Below are 20,195 nucleotides of genomic sequence, written 5' to 3'. Positions count from 1 at the left end.
TTAATAAAGAAGTATAGAAGATGCTGGAAACATCGCGAACAAATCTGTTTCTTTTTTTTTATTTTAATGTAATTTCTTACTTCTAATTAACCAAAAAAATCTTGCAAATCATGCACATCTTGTAGGTAAAAAAAACGCTACAATGAAAACAGTTAATCCCGTCGAGCGAACCGGTCCCGGGCGGGCAGTCTGCTGACTGATAAGCGCCTGCTAATCCTTTCATCGGCCGACCGTGCTCGGTCACTTGCCTACAGTTGCACGTGCAAGCGCCATAGGACCAGCTGAAGCGGATATCTTGTCCCCTTACAAACACCCGATAAGACGAAGAGGGACTTTCTAAATCCCGCCAGGAATCCCTGGCCCTGGTTGTTTTCTTGCAAAGCTGCGTACTGCGTGTTGTTCGCCTCGCCTGTTGCATGCGTTCGCAACCGTGTCGGCACTGCTTTCAAGGGCTGCTAAATTTAGTGTCCCCTCTCCAGCCATTGTACAAAACAAAGACAAGCGACGCAGTTTGATATTTAATAATTTGCGCTACATATCTCCGCATCAGACAAACGGGAAAAAGGATTTAGCGCTAAGATAGGAAGGGAATGATAAAGCAAATTACGCCACCATTGCATCATGCCTTACGGACCCTTGGTTGGGTTGAATGAGCGTCACCGCAACCAAGCAGCAGACGTCACTGGATGGGTGTGTTTGCTTTCGATTGTCCAAATTGCTTGTGTACGCTGCATTGACTTAAATGCTTCCAGCAGCTCAGCTTTCGTTTAATCCTTAAAGCTAGTTTTCTTAATGAGCTGTTGCTGTTTTTTTTTTGTTGGTGTTGTTGTCTGTACGCTTTACGTCAATTCGTAGTTTTGGTAGATAAAAAGACAAATCTTAGTACCCTTGAGGAAACCTTTTTATGATGAAAACAAAAATCCATATTATTGTTGTTGCACATTTCGTAAACATTACGCAGGGGTCGTTTTGTTGCATGTCTACGAAAAACAAGCGTATAAAATTGGGCTCTTTTATTGGTGTGCTTGCTGTTGCGATTCGGATTAGCTCATTTTGTCCACATTGCAACAAGCCAGCCCGAAATGCCGTTTTACTATCGTCGCGTGACTGTGTCCGATGCGATAATAGCGGGCATGTAACGGCTGCTCCTGCTGCCGAGTCGCTTTACTTCCAGCGCACCGGGCAGACGACCGTGAATAGCACGAACATAAACACAACGTGAAAATATCGTGCGAAACAAATCGATTTTTCATTCACTTCATTTGGCACCATCGTATACAGGTTAGCGCACACAAGGTGGGATCGAATCAATCTATCTTTATTAGGTGAAGAGGTTCGAATGGAGCTTGAATGAATTGCTTGTTGCATGTTCGATTAGCGAAGCGCATTTATGGGGGAAATTATTGACAAACAATTTGGTCGTATTGAAATGTTTCATATTTAATTTGGATGTAAATGGAGACGCCTAGTACGTATGTGGAATGACGGGATTAACATAGTTTGTATTAGTGTTATTAGTGTCTTATCACATTTTTTGTTTTGCAAAAATAATTTTGATTGTTTGCTAGTTTTTTTCTTCAATGAAACGAATGTACATAAACATTAAATATTAATCCAATGTTCTCAACCTGCGGCCTGGGTGGAATGTATAATGATTTTCTTCCATTTTATTCTGAATAATCAAACAAAAAATTATTGATATAATAAGTGTTATTATTGACAATAAAACAAATAATTTCGTACCATTTTTCAATAATTTAACAAAGTAAGAGAACAATGCACTTCATTTGTCAAAATATAACAACCCGAGCATTGTTGCCTTCTTGTTGATGTACTGACGAAGCATCAGATTGCATACTTTCAGGAGGTTTCGTGAAATGCAGGGGTTTTGGGCTATTTACTTTTGCAAGCAAAATGTGTCTGTATTTTATGTAAATCGATAAAAAATGTGTTTCCTATTTCATAAATGTAAACAAAATATTTTACGCAGTTTACATTGCCGTAGGACTATATCGCATGACTAACGTTTTATATGCTGCTATGAACATTCCCAGCACAGCTGGCAGGAACGCTATCTCTTCTCCATTAGCACGAAACCCCGTTTCCTTGACCTTCACACCAGCACGGCGTCATTGCGGGTGGCCAATGCCGCGATAACACGAGAAAATGGAGAAAGAAGAAGAAGAAAAAAATGAAACGATGAATGTAATAAACCATTCAACCCTTTTTCTCCCCCCACAGTACGGTTGCCTGTTGCTGCTGAAAGATGTGAGTTTATTTTTATACTCTTCATTTGCGGGACACAAAGCAACAACGAGCAAAAAAGAAGGAAACCCAAAAAGCTACGAGAAGAAAATTCTCAACGGACCGAAGAAAGAAATCTATCCACCGACCGAATGTATTGAGCAGGGGGCGTTCGAAAATTGGCCGGGTGTATGTGTGAGAGAGGGAGAAAAAACACGACGTATAAAAAATCGCTCGCCATGGTATGGCGCCAAATGAAAGTGAAATGATGCCTACGAATATAGTTGGTAGACCAGGCGTCTCAGCAGCAGCAGCAGCACACACACACACACCCATATACATAGCAAAACAGTGCCAAACGCTAAGGTTGATTCGATTTGATGCTCTATCGAAGCTGCAATGATCGCCTTTTCCCCATTCATTGCCGCTCAATGACGTCACGAATCGGTCGGTGGCCAGCTGGCCAGGAAGGAAGTTTTTCAGACAGTGCGAGTGACAGCGTTTTGCTCGGGCGGCCATTAATTATGATACCGCACCCTGTAAACAGACACACACACACACACACACTAGTAAGGGCAAAACGGTGCTGACGGAAAATTGAGAAGCACCGCGTGCTAGGGAAGAAGCGGGAAAAATAAAAACCTTTCCAAAGCCATAAAAGCGATTAGGAAATGGTGATGAACTTTTATTAGGTTTTTGAACCGAGTGTGGAGTGTTTGTGTGTATTGTGGAGGTCAGGTTGGGTCACTGGACAGAGAGAGAGAGAGAGAGAGAGAGAGAGAAAGGGATAGCAGTAGGGGCCTTATTTTTGGAGCCGCCTGGTCGCGAACGATCTGTTTACACAGCGCGTCCTAGCTTTAACCTCGTCTCGGGCGAGGGAAATTCGAACTTACTAATGCAAACAGTTTATAGAATAGGGAAAAGAGGACTTTGTAACCAAAAAAAAAAATGAAAAAAAGCGCTCAGGAAATAATTTCAAGACATTCAATCTGCCCAAAACTCCATTGGGTTTAATTAATGAGATATCATTCAAAAAAAGGATATACTCTTCTGTTTTAATTTCACCGTTAAGGAGTGCTCGTATATTGCTCTCTGCTGTACATTCATTCGTTATATTTTTGAATAAATGTCATGCTTGTGTTCAATCACACAAACGGCACAACGCTTCTAGGACACTGATCAAAGGTTTGTGCGAAAAAGCGTTCGCGTGTATCGGCAGAAAAGCAGATGAGCACGTGTTTCAGGTCACACGTGGCCATCGCACACATGAGAAGCAAGACGCCCATGCTTATTGAGCACCAGGAACTAAATCGTCGTATGTAATCGAATATTGCGGTTTGTGGTTTTGTTGTGATAGCAATACGCCTCCCGTTGGTTTTACAAGGCAAACGAGACAGAGTTGTACTTCATTCGATTATGCGCTATCGACATCAGGTTAGAAATACTTTGTCTCTAAATTTTCCACACGTAACCCGGTACCCTAGACACGTGTTGTGACGAGGGCAAATAGAAAAAAAATATATGCATGAAATATTACACACAATCAGACAAAACCTGCCACACAACAACGGGGAGGCATGAGAGGACGGTTTCTATCAATGCCATTCATTGTGTGTCGATTTGTGAGCAAAACATATGAAAAATCCACGCAAAATATAAGCAAACAAAAAACAATCAAAACTCACACACACCCACACACACAGACGGACAGTAAGTAATATGGCGTATAAAACACACATTGTAAATTGATCTGCCCGGGGCAACGGTACGCGTTTTGCGCCGGACCGATTGAGCGGCTATCGAGGGCGCCATCAACGATGCGTAGCTCGTGATTGTCACCCAGCCCTGCCCTTTCCTTAGCCTTCGTTTGCGCGCCCTCCTCTCCCTCTGGTGCTGCAACACCCTGCCTTATCCTCGCATCATTATCACGCACCGTACTGCGGATCAGGGTCAGTCCGGTTGAGTGGACGGTTTTTTTGCCATTTGCATGCCAGGCAACAGTCTGGCAACCACGGGGTTTTTTTTTTCGGGAGCGCATCATTCGAGAGAATTGGTGAGCTGGGGGAGTGACCGTGGTGGTTGGTATTCCACCCGTGCGTCACCTACTGCGGTGTTTGGTGCTGTTTATTTTGCGGACACATCTCCATGGCCCCGACACCGAGACGCGCGCAGGTGAAGAACTCTCCTTTTTATTGCCAATCGCTTGCTGAGCGAAAGTTGAAGCGCCGTGTTGAATAGCGAAAAATTCCCTATGACGCAGGGAAGTCCGCGGCGTCCGGTTTCGTTCGGTAAAGCCAAAAAATGAAAGTATGTGAGGACAATTGGTTTAAAAGCCGTAAAAAAAGATAACTGAAATTCAATCGTTTTGTTCAAAAGTCAAACGTCGAACTTTTGTTTTATGGTTGATAATAAAATTGTTCAAAAGTATTCTCTCTTACAGTGCCATACAGTGCATTACACTTTTATACGAACACAATGTCTTTGGAAATAAATAAAACAGTAGAAATGTTAAGTTAATAGAGATGAGTTGTTTGAAAAAAATTGGATTTTTTAAATGTTCAATATATTTTTCCACATTTTGTCAAATTTTGTTTTATGTTTTTGTGTCTGATAGTATGCAACCAAAATAAACGTATTAGTTAAAACAGTGTGAAATAATGCGTACAAAAACGTAATTTAGCAAATTTCACTTTTCGCTATATTCTCTAAAACCACGTGCTCTTATAATTGTGCTACGCACTGTAGTATGGCGTTCTGCACGCCACAATTGTGCGCTGTGCGTAGCGTAGTGGGCAAACAATAAGCTTTTGTCAAGTAATAAAAACTGTAATACGCCCCATTCGCCAGCTGTTTAGATTGTTTTCGTGACCAACACAAAAAATCTGCCTTTTATTGTTGTCAAATTATTTCATGATCATCAGCATGTACGCACAATTCATGCAAAAAAAAACTTTCCTCAATACAGCCTTCAAATAGACTGGGCGCTCTTTGCCCTTGGATGGAGTAGCTTTTGTTTGTCCCATTTTTTATGCCAGTGATTTTTGTTGTTTTTCCAAAACAACGCGTTTTTTTGTTCATTCTAACGTAGAACATCCTTTTCTGTTGCGTTCTAGGTAAGCAAAAGTTTTGATGTTTTTTATTTCATTTAGAAGCATGAGAGGAATGTTTTGTGCTGCTATAGTATGTACATATTTTGCCCAATTCATGTGAATTAATGTTTGATAGTCCAAATTCCCGAGAAGATAAGCCTAAAATCAGAATAAAATAAAACAACACATTGCAGAAGAGTCCTTTCCCCATGAGAAAACACCCGGTCACGCAAAAGAATGTTTCCCCATTTTGCATTAGTCTAGATTGCAGCCTACAAAACAACCTAGACGGTTTAATGATACACGCAAACATTCACAATTAATAGCAGAGCGGAAAGCAACCCTGCATGCACCTACTGGACGCGCCAACATGCACCTGGCCGAGCCGGCTCCAATCCAAGTGAAGGCGGCATTTCCACTGTGTTTGCGAACGGTGTTGGATCAATATCCAAGGAAAATGGGGTGAGAATGGTACCGATTAAAGGGTACCACCTCCGTACCAAAGCAACCTTCGCACCGAAAAGCGGGTTAGTTTGGAAAAAGGAGCATCCGAGCCTTTCAGGCCAGTGTGTTTATTCTACCTTCACCTCGTTAGTGTGATTGCCACATGGCGGATGTTGTATGCAGTTTTTTTTAGGCTAACCGGAAAGGACCTCTTCCACCGTACACGTTGCATTGGTTGGCTATGGAATGTGTCAAGTGGTGTGATGATGCGTGCATTCGCAAATTGCTATAGTTTGTGCACTTTTTGTGTTTTGCGTACATCCAAAACGACTGCCAAAGACACCTGCACCTTATCACACCGAAAAGGATGCATCACGAGGGAGGTTCGGTTAGTTTGTTTGCACTTTGTAGAATGTGTTTATCGTGTCCTTATTTCAAGCCGTGCTGTGCACGAAGACGTTGTTGCTCAATGCGTACGCAATACTGTTACCGTGTGGGAAAAGCAATTCTTCAGAAAGTACAACAATGTTTGAGTGATCCTATCCTGGTAGTGACATGGGAACTCAAGCCAGTGTGCACCTAGTGACAGAATGACCTTGAATAGCTGAACCAATTTAAATCACACACACATGACTCAAAACTAATTCCAACTTTGACTACAGACATCACATCAAACGAATCAATTTGTCTGTCCTCTCCGTGCGCATGCTAGATTGTTGCCTTTCACAAAACGCGATCATTTCCTTATCCCTTCCTTATGAGCACATGGTTGCTTGACAACGTCTAGAGGAGTTGTTACACCTGTTCAATCGAAAGCATGCATAAAATACCGGCCGAGAATGGACAAAAAGCAGCTTAAGCCACCCATCAAATCTCGGCAACTTCCAGGCTCTACCTCATAATTAAATATTAACCACGCGGACACTCCTACTGTTGTGTTTTGTTGTCTTTGCTCTTTGCTTCAAATGCGAAACAATATTTAATTAGAAACAGTTAGTGACACTTTCACACACACAATACACGAACAACAACAAAAAACTCCCTTCGCTAGACGAATGAGTGACAGATGCGAGTGCTAGCCGCAGTCATTAATTACCAGCACGGGTACCTTCCGCGGCGCAGTTCGTTCGTCTGTAATTGGTTTTAATAGATGTCAAACGCGATAATGAAACTATCTAATAAATTATCAGCTTAAATTTGCATGTGTTTTTGTGGATGTGTATGTGTATTGATGATGAAGTTGCTCTTTCGTATTTTTATACATTTGCTATTTCCTGCACATTCTTCACACTTCACTTGCTCTCGTCCGCAGCTCATGGGACGCTGTTCCTCCAGTTGCAAGTTTTACACCCGATATTAAAACACATACAATTACGTCGGTTAAGCACTGTGAGGTTAGATATGCAAAGCTACGCTTATTAACCCAGCAAATAATTGGGTTTTATGATAAACGCTTTGGTGAGTGGATGATGATGGTTGTGGAAAGTAGTTGAATCGTTCCGGGAAAACATTGGAGTTGAATAAGATTGCACGGATAAATATTGCAAACACGAGGCATTAAATCGATTTCAAGGTAAATATGATACTAAAATTTGATAAATAGGGACAAAGAACCTTATTTTTTGCAAAATGAAACTTCAGTAAAATATATAAAAAATTTAAAAAAAGCCTTAATTACTGACGCCTTACTGAAATTACAAAACATACTGGCAGACTCCAGTATACAGCCACCTGTTTGTCATCCTGGTTCCGCCGCAACCGTCCACCATCTTGACATGCTTTTTTATTATCAATTACTGCAGCAAGAATTATCATTAACCAACCACCCCTCCGGCATTCTCCTCCTCATCTCCTCTCATTGGCAATCATTGCGCTCTTGTTAACCCACTTTAAATATAGCTCAACTGCTCCCTTTTTGCGCTCGGGTTTGGTGCAGCATTCCCGCGTGAGTAATCCACTTTCAAACTCGTGTTAGCCGCATGCATGCATCCAGCAGCTGCCCCCGACTGTCAACCCACATTCTCACCTGCAGCTGAACCTGGGACGCTGGACGGCGTGACTAATAGCTATCTGACCACTGCACTGCATCGCACAACCGCAGGCACGTTCCGAAAAGTAAAGCGTGCGCGCGCACGCGCACATGACGCCATTTTTCCGGACATGCGGCTGCACGGACCGGCTGGCCGTGAAAAGCTCGTACGACAAAGCGCAGAATGCTTTCCAGAACCTGAGGCGGAGTGCGGGATGCGGGTGGATAACGCTGTCTAACGGCAAGAATGTATGCAAATCAGTTCGCTATCGAACCGATCATCGTCATCTTCGTGTCGGCGGCAGCGGCAATGTAGAATTGTTATTCTTGCATAATTAATATCCGCTCGCCGAAAGCGGGTTGTGGTCCTCCAACTCCTCCTCTGAGCCCGTTACAGCTCCGGCAAAAGGGCCCGAGCATAGGAGACGCTGTGGTGAACATGACATGGTTTCTGCTGGTGCTACAAAATGCACCATGCGCAGTGGGATGCATTTACATCATCTGAAGCATTCCTACCGGCCCGAAGCCGGGTCTGGCCAGTTCTAGCTGGCGGGGTATGGGTACGCGAATGCAAATTTCTCCATGCACGTAATACAAGCGCAACACTAGCAAATGATGACGCTGATCGGCGTAAGATTTATCGTGCTTTACACCTTCTTTTCTCTGGACGCGATCCATAAGCAAACAGGAGAACGTTCAAGGATTTTCCTGGTCTGGGGTTCTTCTCCAGGAAGTACACTGCTTGTGTGACGACATGATTTAATTGAACACGAACAACTGCTTGCCACACACAGAAACCCACACAACCATTCCCAACCTTCCACAGCCAATTGAGATTAACGCATTTTTAATTGATGTTTCATACCCTTTCGCTCGGAACAAAAGGGACCTCTCCCCTGCCGTTAAGGGTTAACTCCACTACTCCACACCGAAGCGGGATGACTAATGGCGTGACCCTGTTACGGGATCAGTTTGCAATCGGTACGCCTTCATTCGGTGTCGTCGCCATTTATTGACTGAAATGGTCACAAAATTCAATGATCGGGCTCGATTAAGCGCGTTGTGTGATCTATTATTCGATTGCAGCGGACCCAGCGTGGGTCGCGACCTTCGCGGATCGTCCGCCCAGCCTCATACGGGTGGCAATGATAGTTTTCTAATCAAATAAATACCACTAAACGTCATTTTGTGCTGCTCGAAAAATGGAAAAAAATAACAGAACAAGCAATGGAAAGGTTTCGCAAGCCCAAACTGTATGTCGTACCATGCCGACGAGCTGGCAGGGTGATCTTTGCTCGATCAATCATGCGCTACGTTTGATCGAGTACGGCAAGCGATCCTTATCGTGTGTCGACGTCTACTACTGAAGCGATCGTTTTGCGCACGCTGCGTTTAATTGATTTTTATGTCTACCGAAACAAATTCATCAAGTATCAAGAACCCGTTGGTCGTGACGGGCGGGCGCGAGCGGATGCGGTAGCGCAGCTTCTGGACAATTCGACGCATTAATGTCGGTCTATTGTGACAGTTTTATTGCCAGTGGGACAATTAGTGGCGCAAACGTTGGCGCATTGCCCGGGGAGGGCACAGTGGTAACACGTAACGGCACTGGAAGTAGACGCGAGGGCTTTGCGAGGGCAAATTTTAATCATTTTATGGGACATAATTTAGCATCAATTTGCGCATTGGAACTTTGGTGGAATGTTGGCAAACAAAAATAGTGTTCTGAAGAAGTGTACTAAACTTCAATACTTTAGGCTCTACTCTTGGAGATGTTATGAAATGCTTCAATAGTGAACTAGATCTACTCCTTCTCCAGCTACTAGTCGTCAAGCTAAAGGGTACATCGACGCAAATGTCTGCCTGCATCATTACGACGACCCAGTCCGCCGTGATGTTCGCCGATGAACTTTGCAGATATAACTCGAGGCGACGCTCCCGTGAATGGAAATCGTTTGCGGATGAGCTCCATCGTGCTCAATTTCCATCAATCGAGTCTAATTATTCGCAAGGCTTGTGCTACCGATCTTGTTCTCTCTTTCGCTCCTTCCAACCAGTCGCCTAACCCTTCTCGGGTATGCCCTTTTGGACCCCGATCCAAACCCTGGAGTTTGGTATTTGTCGGTGGTAAATTGAATTTGTCCCGTTTTGTTTCGTTGTTTTTTGCGTTGTACTAAATCTGCTTGATGGGACGGGCACATAAATTTCCATCAGCACCTTCGAGCGAGCGAACTGACGGATCGGGCCCGGGAGAACGGATTGGTGTGGATTGGTACGGCTCGTGCGTAAATTGCGGACGATACTGCGCGTGTCCTACTGTGTGCGCGCGCGCTGGTGTTGTTTCTCCAGCCGGCCTCATACACCCATTCCAATTCAGGTCTAGGATAACTGCTTCCCTATGCTGCCGGGTGTGTATAATTTGCAAATTTGTTTGAGAGAAATGTGACTAATTTGACAACTCAATTTCAACTGCGATTACGCAAAGCGTAATCTCGTCTTTCACAGCCGCGGACAGGAAACGCAGAAAGGGATGGGTCTACGGGAGTGAAGCTGTTACATCGCAAACGGCTTGAAAAAAAAAACAACCAAGGGCCAAGGCTCAAACGCAACTCGCTTCGGCTTTGGTTGGCAAGATTTCGCGATTGTTTACACTGAGCATTAACACCAGCGGCGGCGTGAAAGCCACTCGTCCGATCAAGTGGCACACACGGTGATGATTAATGACATTGTCTTCGGGTGGAATGTATGAATGAATGTTAAGCAGAATGTCGTTTACCCTTAACGATGCGTAACGCTTGACACCTCAATTGAGTCGTGCTGTGTTATGACAGAAGAAATGAGAAGTAGGTAGACGGATGTGTGTGAAGGTTTTTAATTAATTTTGTATAATTTTCATCTACCGCTAATATTGTAATGTAATTAGTAGGCTAAGGTAGCGCCATCCGTTGTAAAACGAGTAAGTTAAAAATAGATGCGATTAGTTCTTCTGAAAGACAACTTTAATGTTTCCTGATTTCGAATTCCTTGATTTATGTTGCCTAATGTCAAGTCACGCTTTCTATCAAAAAGCTTTTAATCTGTCAAACCATTAATAATCAACAGTACACACTTCAGCTAGACATAGATAGAAAAAACTCTATGTCATGTTTTAAGAATAAAAAAATCATTCCATGTCTCTAGTTCCAGAACAAACGATATTCCAACTCCAACCTACCCCAACACAGTACATCCAACTGAAACCCTCCCATGTCGTGCATTAATTTAATGTCGTGTTCACTACTTGCTGACGTGAGGGGCTCACTGTATATTATTAGTGCAAAGATGTGATGAATAATTTGTTCGGTCGATTGCAAAAAGGTTGTTTATTTCTGTTGTACACTCACTTGGGCTTGGGATAACTGTCCAGACTTTGCTTACTGACACGGCGCCGAAATATCCGCTTGGCCGGTGCCTTGACTTTCATCTCCAACGTCGGGCAGTGGCTGATCTTCCGGTTCCGAAATAGCTTCACCAGCTGGCCCTGGGCCTCTGGGATTGTCCGGGCGTAGGGATGGCGCGGTACAGCGAAGGCACAGACGATAGGCAAGAGAATCAGAAAACACAGCCTGGGTATATGAAACCGTCGGTATAGATGCGTCCCGGTCGGAACACGTTGCAACTCTACTAGGATTCGTGTGGATTTCGTGTTTTCTCGTCTCTTCTACTTCCAATTGTTCCACTGGGTCGATTAAAAACCAGAAGCTTCGTCCCGTTTGGTTTCCGGAATCGTAGCGTACGAGGCGGGGTACACTTTTTCAAAATTCAAATACACCACCAATTCACTCCATCACTATCGCGCGCGCGCTCGCACACGTACACTAAGAGACGAACCCGATCGGAAAGGGCCTCGTCATGCTCTGCTGGACGGGCTCGGAGGCTAGGCTTGGGGTTGCCCGATTTTTGTCGATGAAGGAGGTGATTCTCTACCCGCCGATGGTTCCGATGTCACGGCACGTCACGCCGAACTCAACACCGAACCACTTCTTCATGCACTGTGAAATGGAAAGTCAATGGTAACAATGTGTTCAATGCACCGTTCACGAGCTTGTCAAGGATGGCTGGATCGGTGCAGACGTCGACGATCGGTATGACGCTTTTGCTTGTTTGGAAGTGCAGCGGTGTATTTTGATGAAGCAAATAAAACAAAAAATATCTTCAAGCGATACTAAGGAGCCGCTACTTTTGTTCAACGGTTTGCTGCGTGCGTTGTGATCTACTTGATAGTAAAACGAGCCGAAAGTCTGAAATTGCGGTGCAATTTAGCGTACCAGTTGGGTATGGTTTTGAAGCAAAAACGATCGTGATCTCTAGCAACAAACTTGATGGCTAAATGGTGCTTCTAGATGAAAAGCTTCTTCAACATTTCCAGGAAGAGAAGTTCTTGTCATTAAAAGCCAGATGTCAGAAACTTCACCATCTCGAACGATGAAGTCCACCAGTTCTTTTCCGTATCACTAGCACGCCCTTTGCTACTGCAACACTCGATCCCGCACACCTTTCACTGCACTCGCTCTCTCTCACACACGCGACACGAAAAACAATCATGCGTTCTACACTCAACCCGTGTCCTACGAAACAAGTCCTACTGCCTTGGTTCACTGACTTGTGAAGCAGTGCAACGAAGAATAGAAAAAAAACTCCACAATTCACTAGAGTGCAATACGCAACCACTCCAAACAGGCCGTGTAAGCGGGCCGCTGCTGCGGAAAGAAACTGCAAGCGACGCAAAATTCTTCCCGTAATCAACGACGGTATCCAAGCGACTGAGCGACAGACCCTCGGCATCCGAACCTGTGCACAGCGGGCGCACAACGGGTTTTGTACGTCGACGGGTGGACGAACGGCGCAAACAAATCGTACGCCGCTCGTACATACACTCAGAACTGTCAGATGAAGGCAGGGGTGGAGAGAGTGGGCAGCAGATCTCCTCTACACGCGAGCCAAGCACACCGCACATGTGGCCACGCTAGTACTTGACTTTCGAACGAGAACGAGAATTCCAGTTCCAGCTGTTCTACCGCTCGGTTCTGTGTCTGAGCCTCGGTCCGGCTGGCCGGTTCACTCCTTGAGCCAATCTAAATCCAATTTCAAGTTCTCGCGATCATCATCAGCGATCATCATCACGCGTCGCAATTCTCCCCTTCCAAAAAGGGACTGGTAGTGGAAGGATACCGTACCGTGTCTGCGCGGCCGTGAGCGAACGAGACCGACCGAGGAAGAGATTAGTCAAATTTGAAAGGTGTTTAAACGAAACGCTTACAACCGACGCTTGGTGCGTTGGTAAAATACCTTAAAGGCTGACGATTGATCGGTTTTTGTTTCGAAAGCGGCACCCCGATGTGAATGTGGTATGCGATAGGCGCTACTGTCTATTCGTGATGGTAATGACACTTAAAATAACTAAGATCTTTGGTGGCTTATTGCTAAAGGTGCAACATTGATGATAATTGCTAAAGGTGCTCGATTGTAGCTTGAGTGTTTGGGTTGTTATTTGATCGTAGATGTTATGATTATCAAGACACTTTAAAAAATTCCATCCAAAATATTTCCAACATTTGAAAGAGGAATGCAAGACGACACTTGTGCACTTGGCGAACATGTGTTAAGAACTCTATTGTAGCTGCCAATGGGAGTGTTAAAAAGAGGGCTATTGAGGTTCTCTTTAGCGGTCTGTTCTCACTATATGTCTCGTAGCTCAATATTTCTGCTGATTGATTGTCCTCTCAATAGGCATATCAAAGTGCAGCAAATAGTGTCAGCGCGGTTGGGAAAATTTTCAAGAACGCTCGCTAACAACATTGCCAAGGAACATATAAAATGTGTGGGGCTTTCGTTTGCATATTCAATGTTTAAATTAATATTGAATGCCGTTGACATTAACACCTGGTTATTCACAAATCTAAATAACCGTGTAAATGTATTGCTAAATAGCCTTATTGTAAACATGCTCTCTTATATGCGCATGTAAGACATATTATAATTTGATTGAAAAATGCACAAATTACCATGATAGTTAACATTATGTTGCCTGTGTAGCTGTTCCAAAACTCATCTCGAGCAAATCAAACATAGTCTCTATTTCGTGTCGAACACATAGGCATTCAATCAAGTCTTTTACCTATGCCAAATTGTGTGATGTGTTTCGTGTGCTTCGCTTGCTCCTAAACAAGGTTCGTCGTCTCAAACAGGTTTCGGACGCCGGGCTTGTAGGGCAATCGTAGCGTCTCTAGCATGCGTTTAAAAGTGGCACCAACTCATATGGCACTTGCAGAGCGTAATAGAGTCGTACTACCCGATAGCCGTTAGCACGACGATTTGTTCTTGAATGCGTCGATTGTCACCGCTGTGGCAGGGTGGCGTCGAGGCGGTGGATTGATATTGCAAAAATGTGGCAAAGATTGTTGAACTGTTTGAAATATGCAGTTACTTGTTGCACCTTCGTTTGCGAAACAACTGGGCAGTACCTTAAAAAGATGCACCTTCGATTTGAAGATGCTTCATCTTGTACCTTGCTGAAGGCATTTCTCCCCAGGGAGTCTTTTTTTGCATTTTCCGTTTCTTGGACTTCGAAATTCTTTTGAAGCAAGAAGAGCACGGAGAGATGAGTTATGTAGCCAATCAAGAAGTTATTAACAAAGTGTGTTTCTTTTTTTCAACCATTCCAAACTGTTCAAGAACCTTCCAGGCCAATAATTCCAGGAAAATTGAAGGCAGTTTTTTTACTCCTCCAGACCAACAGCAGCATCTTGAACCGGTTTCGCGTGCAAAACGCAAAATCCCCTTGTACAACGGGACCGCACAAAACTAATTGCAAACTCTGGACTCCAAACGCAACGTTAAGCAATGGCTAAAAAGCCCAGTCGATGAGAGGGTTCACATGATCGTTAAATGTGTCCCACCGTGGCGTGTCTGCAGTATCTCCGATCTTACCCACTAAGCGAAGTCGTGTAAAAACGATTAACTTCAAGCCGGGTGTAATCGACACCCGTATGCATATGCTCTCGAACAATAGACACTACGAAAAAAACAACCACCCGTATGATGCTTCCACCCTGGTGCGAAATTAGTATGCAACGCAAGGTCTGCCAAAGCAGTGCACCGGAACCACCGTGGCGTGGTGGTGGTGGCACGCGGATGATGGCCGCTTGTTGCCGGATTTCCCTGTGTCGGATAAATGCAACGAGCAGCATCTTCCCGCTTGATAGATCGGAAATGTGGCAAGGTTGATAGTGCGCCGGTAGCGTCTTATACATGCGGGGCTCCATTTTGGCTAGGGCTAAACGGGGGCAGAGTGTGGGACAAACGGCAAGTCGTCACCTTTCAATGTTAAGATCAAGGTTTTTGCGAGTGTCTTTGATGATGACATATTAATGAGGCTCGAAAAATATAACCAACATACATTGTCTTCAACCTTCCGCAATTGAAAATATACATTTTCGGATACAAATCTTGCGGGTACAAGGCCGTTGCACCGTGGTGCGCCCAAATAAGGCTTTAATCCAGCCGTCACACAAATTGTGGATTTGTGACGCTTCACGGCGGGATTAACCCATTATCCTGAGAGCTCGGTTTTGCCCTGCCAGAGATAATTTACTTATCGGCCGTATTCATAATTCACCATCGCGCGACGCATTACAGCACCGAGCAAGGAATAGCACCTTCCAGCGATCCCTAAAGTAAAACCGAAGGATATAGCGAGCACTAATTTATAACGCGACAGAAACTTTTATGTACCGCAGCAATTCATTCGATTAAGATCACAACACACACACACGCAAGCGTGTTACAAAACAACGTCTGACCCGAACTAAATTTCCGATATGTATGCGGGCTTTTGAACTGATTTCAACTGTTGGGAGTTCAAAACAATCAAAACGGTTCGTCGCAGTGAGTGACGCGGCGAGAGAGATCACACAGGTCCCTCCCCGGGCAGTCCTTAGAACTTAATTTATTTTACGGTACAAACAACTGGAACATATGTATAGAGAGACGTTAATTAGCTCAAATTGAGTTCATTGATTTGTTACGGATCGGGCTGAGGGTTTCACCGCCTTGGGCCATAGTCGTTCGGGCTGGTTGCTTCAATCGCCCCGAGGACCCGCTTTTGCCTCTTCGCTTTTGGTTTAAGTGGCAGACACAGATGGCAAGCCTGATAAACACATCTCAACCATCGATGGTTAGAGCAAATGGAACTGTCAATCTGGTAGATTGGGTGAAACAGATCGCACAGTGATGTGTTCTCTAGCGAAAGAGTTTCTATCGTTGCACACCGCTTGCAGGGTATATTGATAAAAATCTTGGTTAAGTGAAATTAACCAAACTAGATCTTGCAAAAAAGAATGAATTGATAAGTTGCTGGAGGATTTAAAGATAATAATAGTAGCACTTTTGGGTTAGTTTATGATGTACAAAAAGTTAGACTAATTTTTGGATTGGAAGATTTTACTCATATCCTCGGGATTCATTAAATAAAGGAGCTATCAAATTCTAACGGAGCGACTCATTCTTTAGTAATTAAACCCACTCTACTCTCCACACCCACTAGCAACTCATTTTCAATTTAAAATATGTTAAATGGGCAACATTCTTTAATGACACTGAAATATTTACAATGTAAAAAAACCATTCACAAGTTGACGGCCATCAAATCGAATTACCCAATGTGCCAAACCAATCCAATGCGAAAGTATTAAGAATCATGGATCTAGGATCTATGAGTAAGTAACTCTTATACAATGTCCAAATTAAAGAAACCTGCAATTGCAACGACTCCAATAGATTCACAATCACTCGCCAGCAATTCCAACGCCATTACCGTGCGCACTCTAAAGCACTGCCAATTGCAAATGCACTTACGGCATAAAATTGCATCCCTAACCACCATTAGCGGAACTGCGACTTGCTAATTCACCTCCATTCCCCACCAATCCCAGTGCAACTAATTTACTTCATCCCTTAAAAATCAACGCTCGCTTGCTGATGCCCGTGCCCGGCCACTTTTATCCCTTCCGACGAGTGTTTAATTGGAGGCGCGTTGAAGATATGCCAATCGATTTTCACACCGAACAAAATAGAGCGACGATGTAAAGTGACGATCAATGGACTGTACCATCCCGCACGAAGGAGCTCTGACGCAGGCAACTATCATCTGACCGATGAGGTCGAATGCGTGGATCACCCACGCGCTGCCACGCGGAAAAACCTCATCATACCCATAGTGAACGCATCACCCCAGGGCGGCGCACATTCGCTTGGTCAAACCCGGAACAAAACGCACGCACGCACGCACGGCCACACACAAATACTGAAGCATCGACTGAGAACCGAACTCAAAGCCGGTCGAGTGGTGTTTTCTTTCCGAACCATGCAGTTTTCCGAAGTCTCCCGTAACGCTTAAAATAGCGCACCGAACAATCGAAGACACGACAGTGAGATGCATGGGCAATGCCTGTAAGATGCTCTTGGTAGCGAAGTTCTACTTTGCTTTGCCCGGTGCGATCGGTATCCTTCTTTAGGTCCGAAGGTACACGAACATAATTCCACGTTTTGAAATAATAATATTGTCAACACGCGCACCTGTACAATTTTCACTCAAAATACACAATTTAAATATCTTCCTTGTTGTCACCTTTCCAAATCACACAGCACACGGGAAGGATTCGCAGGACGACTCAGTCACGCACATCGCTGCACGGAAACAACACGGAAAAACGCAACAACACCCCCGTACTTCGACGCAACGCTCAAAAGCCACCGAGAACCAGCCGTGCACGCATCCAGCCGCGCGAGTGACAAAACTGGACTGAACCGAGTCGCACGAGCAGCACCGCGAGCCGCGATGAGACAGTAACAGCAGCAGCAGAAGCATATGAGAGTGTACAGCCACACTACGCTTACTGACCGACCGCGCTGTGTCGATCGGGTCTTCTCCTCCCTGCCCTTTTTTGTTGCTTCTACGGGGAGGGAAAGATCTTCCCACCGGGGTAGGTGTGCGGTGGCGTGGGAGATACGGCGGTAAGTGGAGGTCGTGCACCCATACCCATGCGTTTGGAGAGTAAATGGCATCCCCAATTGGAACCCTAGCGTGTGCCGCCATGCCCGGTTGTGTGCTGGTGTTGTGTCGATCTTGGCGATGCGTGTGCTTCGTTACCGCCGGGTTTTAGTACGAATCGTCATCGTACACACAACTACTATTATTAGTGTATGTTTTTTTGTTATGCTCGGGCGACGTTTTTTTTTTCTTCTTCTGCTCCATCTGCTTTGCATTGAGAAGGGGTGTCTCACTTTTGGAGATGACACTTTTCTCACCCAGACTGGATAAAGCAATCACGTGGTGCAGCGAATTGGCACAATCGTGCTGTGCGCGGTGGCGAATTGTTGGCTCCGTTGGCTTTGGGGCCGAATGGGGTGTAATTTGATGATGACACGATGCGCAGTGATCAAAGCACTTGGTACTCTCGAAGGAGAAGTAGGTTGTTGGGTTGGTGTTTTTATTATTTTGATGGAACGTAAAAGAATTTGGGATATGGCTGGAGGATTGCCGGTAGGCAAAAACTTTGCCTTTGCAAGCCAAAAATTATAGCTTAGGAAGCGTAGCATCACAAGCAGAGATTGTGATGTTTGATGAGGTCAAGGGTCATCTTGAGAGCAACGGAATCGGGTGAAGTTTGACATGTAAGAGCCATCAAGAAATCATGTGATCTGCTGAGTGCTGTGCACTCTGAGCGAGAATATAGTAATGGTTTTAATTTTGCAAGTAAAGATACTGGACCACCTCTGCACGAAAAGTTTTTAAGACTCATTTGCTGTTATTTACTAACTGACCCACTGTTATAATTACATATTGATAATACATATTGATTGAGAGGAAATTGAATTACAAAAAAAATGAAAAAAAAAATGAATTATCATGGAGGTTCAAGCGAGTAGAGTCATGAAAGAGTTAGTCAGCATGAATCATTAAATCGTAAAATTGCGAATCGCTGGTCGTCATGGAGAGTTGAGTGAATAAAATCACAGAATAGTGAGTCGCTAGGAGCCATGACTTGATCGTCATGGAGAGTTGAGTGTGTTGAATAAAAAAAGAGTGCTTGGTTAGAAAAGTATAGTGAGATGGATCGCAAAAGACTAAATCTTTATGAGAGTATAGTGAGTTGATTCACCACAGAGTTAGTGGCGAATCAGCAGGATTCAGGGAGTTAAATCACCCATTCATCATAGGTCAGGAAGAAGAATTACAAAAGTCACCAGGCAGGCTATGAATCTCCAAAAAGTGTGAGTCAAATATTCAAATCCCTGCAAGCTTCTCTCGTTCAACTCTGTTTAAAGTTCTCTGAATGAACTCTAAATACAAAAGGGATTCTTGTGTCCCGATGTTGAATCATGCGAAATTAAATTTTCTGCTTAATTTATTGATCGCAATTAAAATTTTAGTTTTAGTTTTAAAAAAAACTTTAGCTTTAATGTTTCATAATTCCTTTTCGATGTCACAAATAAAAACTTACAATGAATTTTAACTTTTTGTCAACTAGAAAAAAATGATTCAATCAAGGCTAGTAACGAAACACAAAATACAAAAAAACAACATACATCACGCATCATCGTCACTTTTCGCTTTTTTCCACCTCAAGAGTAAATTCGAAGTGGGATAGTAAATGAATATATGAAATTGAAAAATGAGAATCTCACTCAACACATTCATCATCGCACTTATGCAAATCAGACGGAAAGCGATTGGATTGGGTTGATAGATTGTTGAGCAAAAATTAATTAACCACACACTACCTTGCCAAATCGTGCGTCGGTTTCCCCAACCCTACGTTTCGAGCGAAACGCGGTATGAATTATGAAGCTGTCAGCTATCATCCTCTGTTTGTTTTGCGACCATAATTAGATCGCCACAGCATGGGGGTAGCTGTTAAAAGTGTTGCAATGTATCTAAACACAAAATCGTACTTGATGCCGAGTCTAATTGATTGCAAATTAAAGTGTTGAGTTAATAACCGTTTAAGAGGTTATTAAAGTTATTGTAATAAGATTTTTCCGATATTTTTCGCTTGTCTTTTTTTGTGCCTCAGCATTCATCGAAATGAGGTCAAACGTCATCGGACAAAGCCGGAAAAACGGCCACACCAAACAATACCGAAAATAGCCGAACGACAAATCGGCTGCGGGGACTTGGACCCGCTTGGTCCCAAATCGTAGCGATTATTATTAGAATGTGTTCTACGTTCGACAGGCGGCGAAGGTTGAGCGTGAGAAGATGCCGTGACGCGTCACGACAGCAAAAGACCAAACCAACAAAAAATAAAAACGCATCCATCTTTTGCTCACTTACTGCGTCCTGCGGT

At 44.0% G+C, this 20,195-nt stretch overlaps 1 protein-coding gene across 4 annotated transcripts in view; it reads right to left on the bottom strand.

Annotated features, from left to right (window-relative positions):
- Positions 1-20,195, bottom strand: part of LOC1280250 (P protein) — a 61,705-nt gene that overhangs the window by 19,890 nt on the left and 21,620 nt on the right. The window contains exon 1 of one of the 4 annotated variants that reach the window (XM_061653178.1): positions 11,190-12,616. The exons of the other annotated variants lie outside the window; for them this stretch is intronic. Coding sequence (XP_061509162.1) covers positions 11,190-11,269 — 80 coding nt within the window. The 5' untranslated portion in view covers positions 11,270-12,616. Of the gene's footprint in view, positions 1-11,189; positions 12,617-20,195 lie in introns of those variants that run through there. 4 annotated transcript variants of the gene reach the window in all.

Source organism: Anopheles gambiae, chromosome 3 (genome assembly GCF_943734735.2).
Source record: "Anopheles gambiae chromosome 3, idAnoGambNW_F1_1, whole genome shotgun sequence".
Lineage (NCBI taxonomy): Eukaryota > Metazoa > Arthropoda > Insecta > Diptera > Culicidae > Anopheles > Anopheles gambiae.
This window is presented reverse-complemented; position numbering and strand designations above follow the sequence as displayed.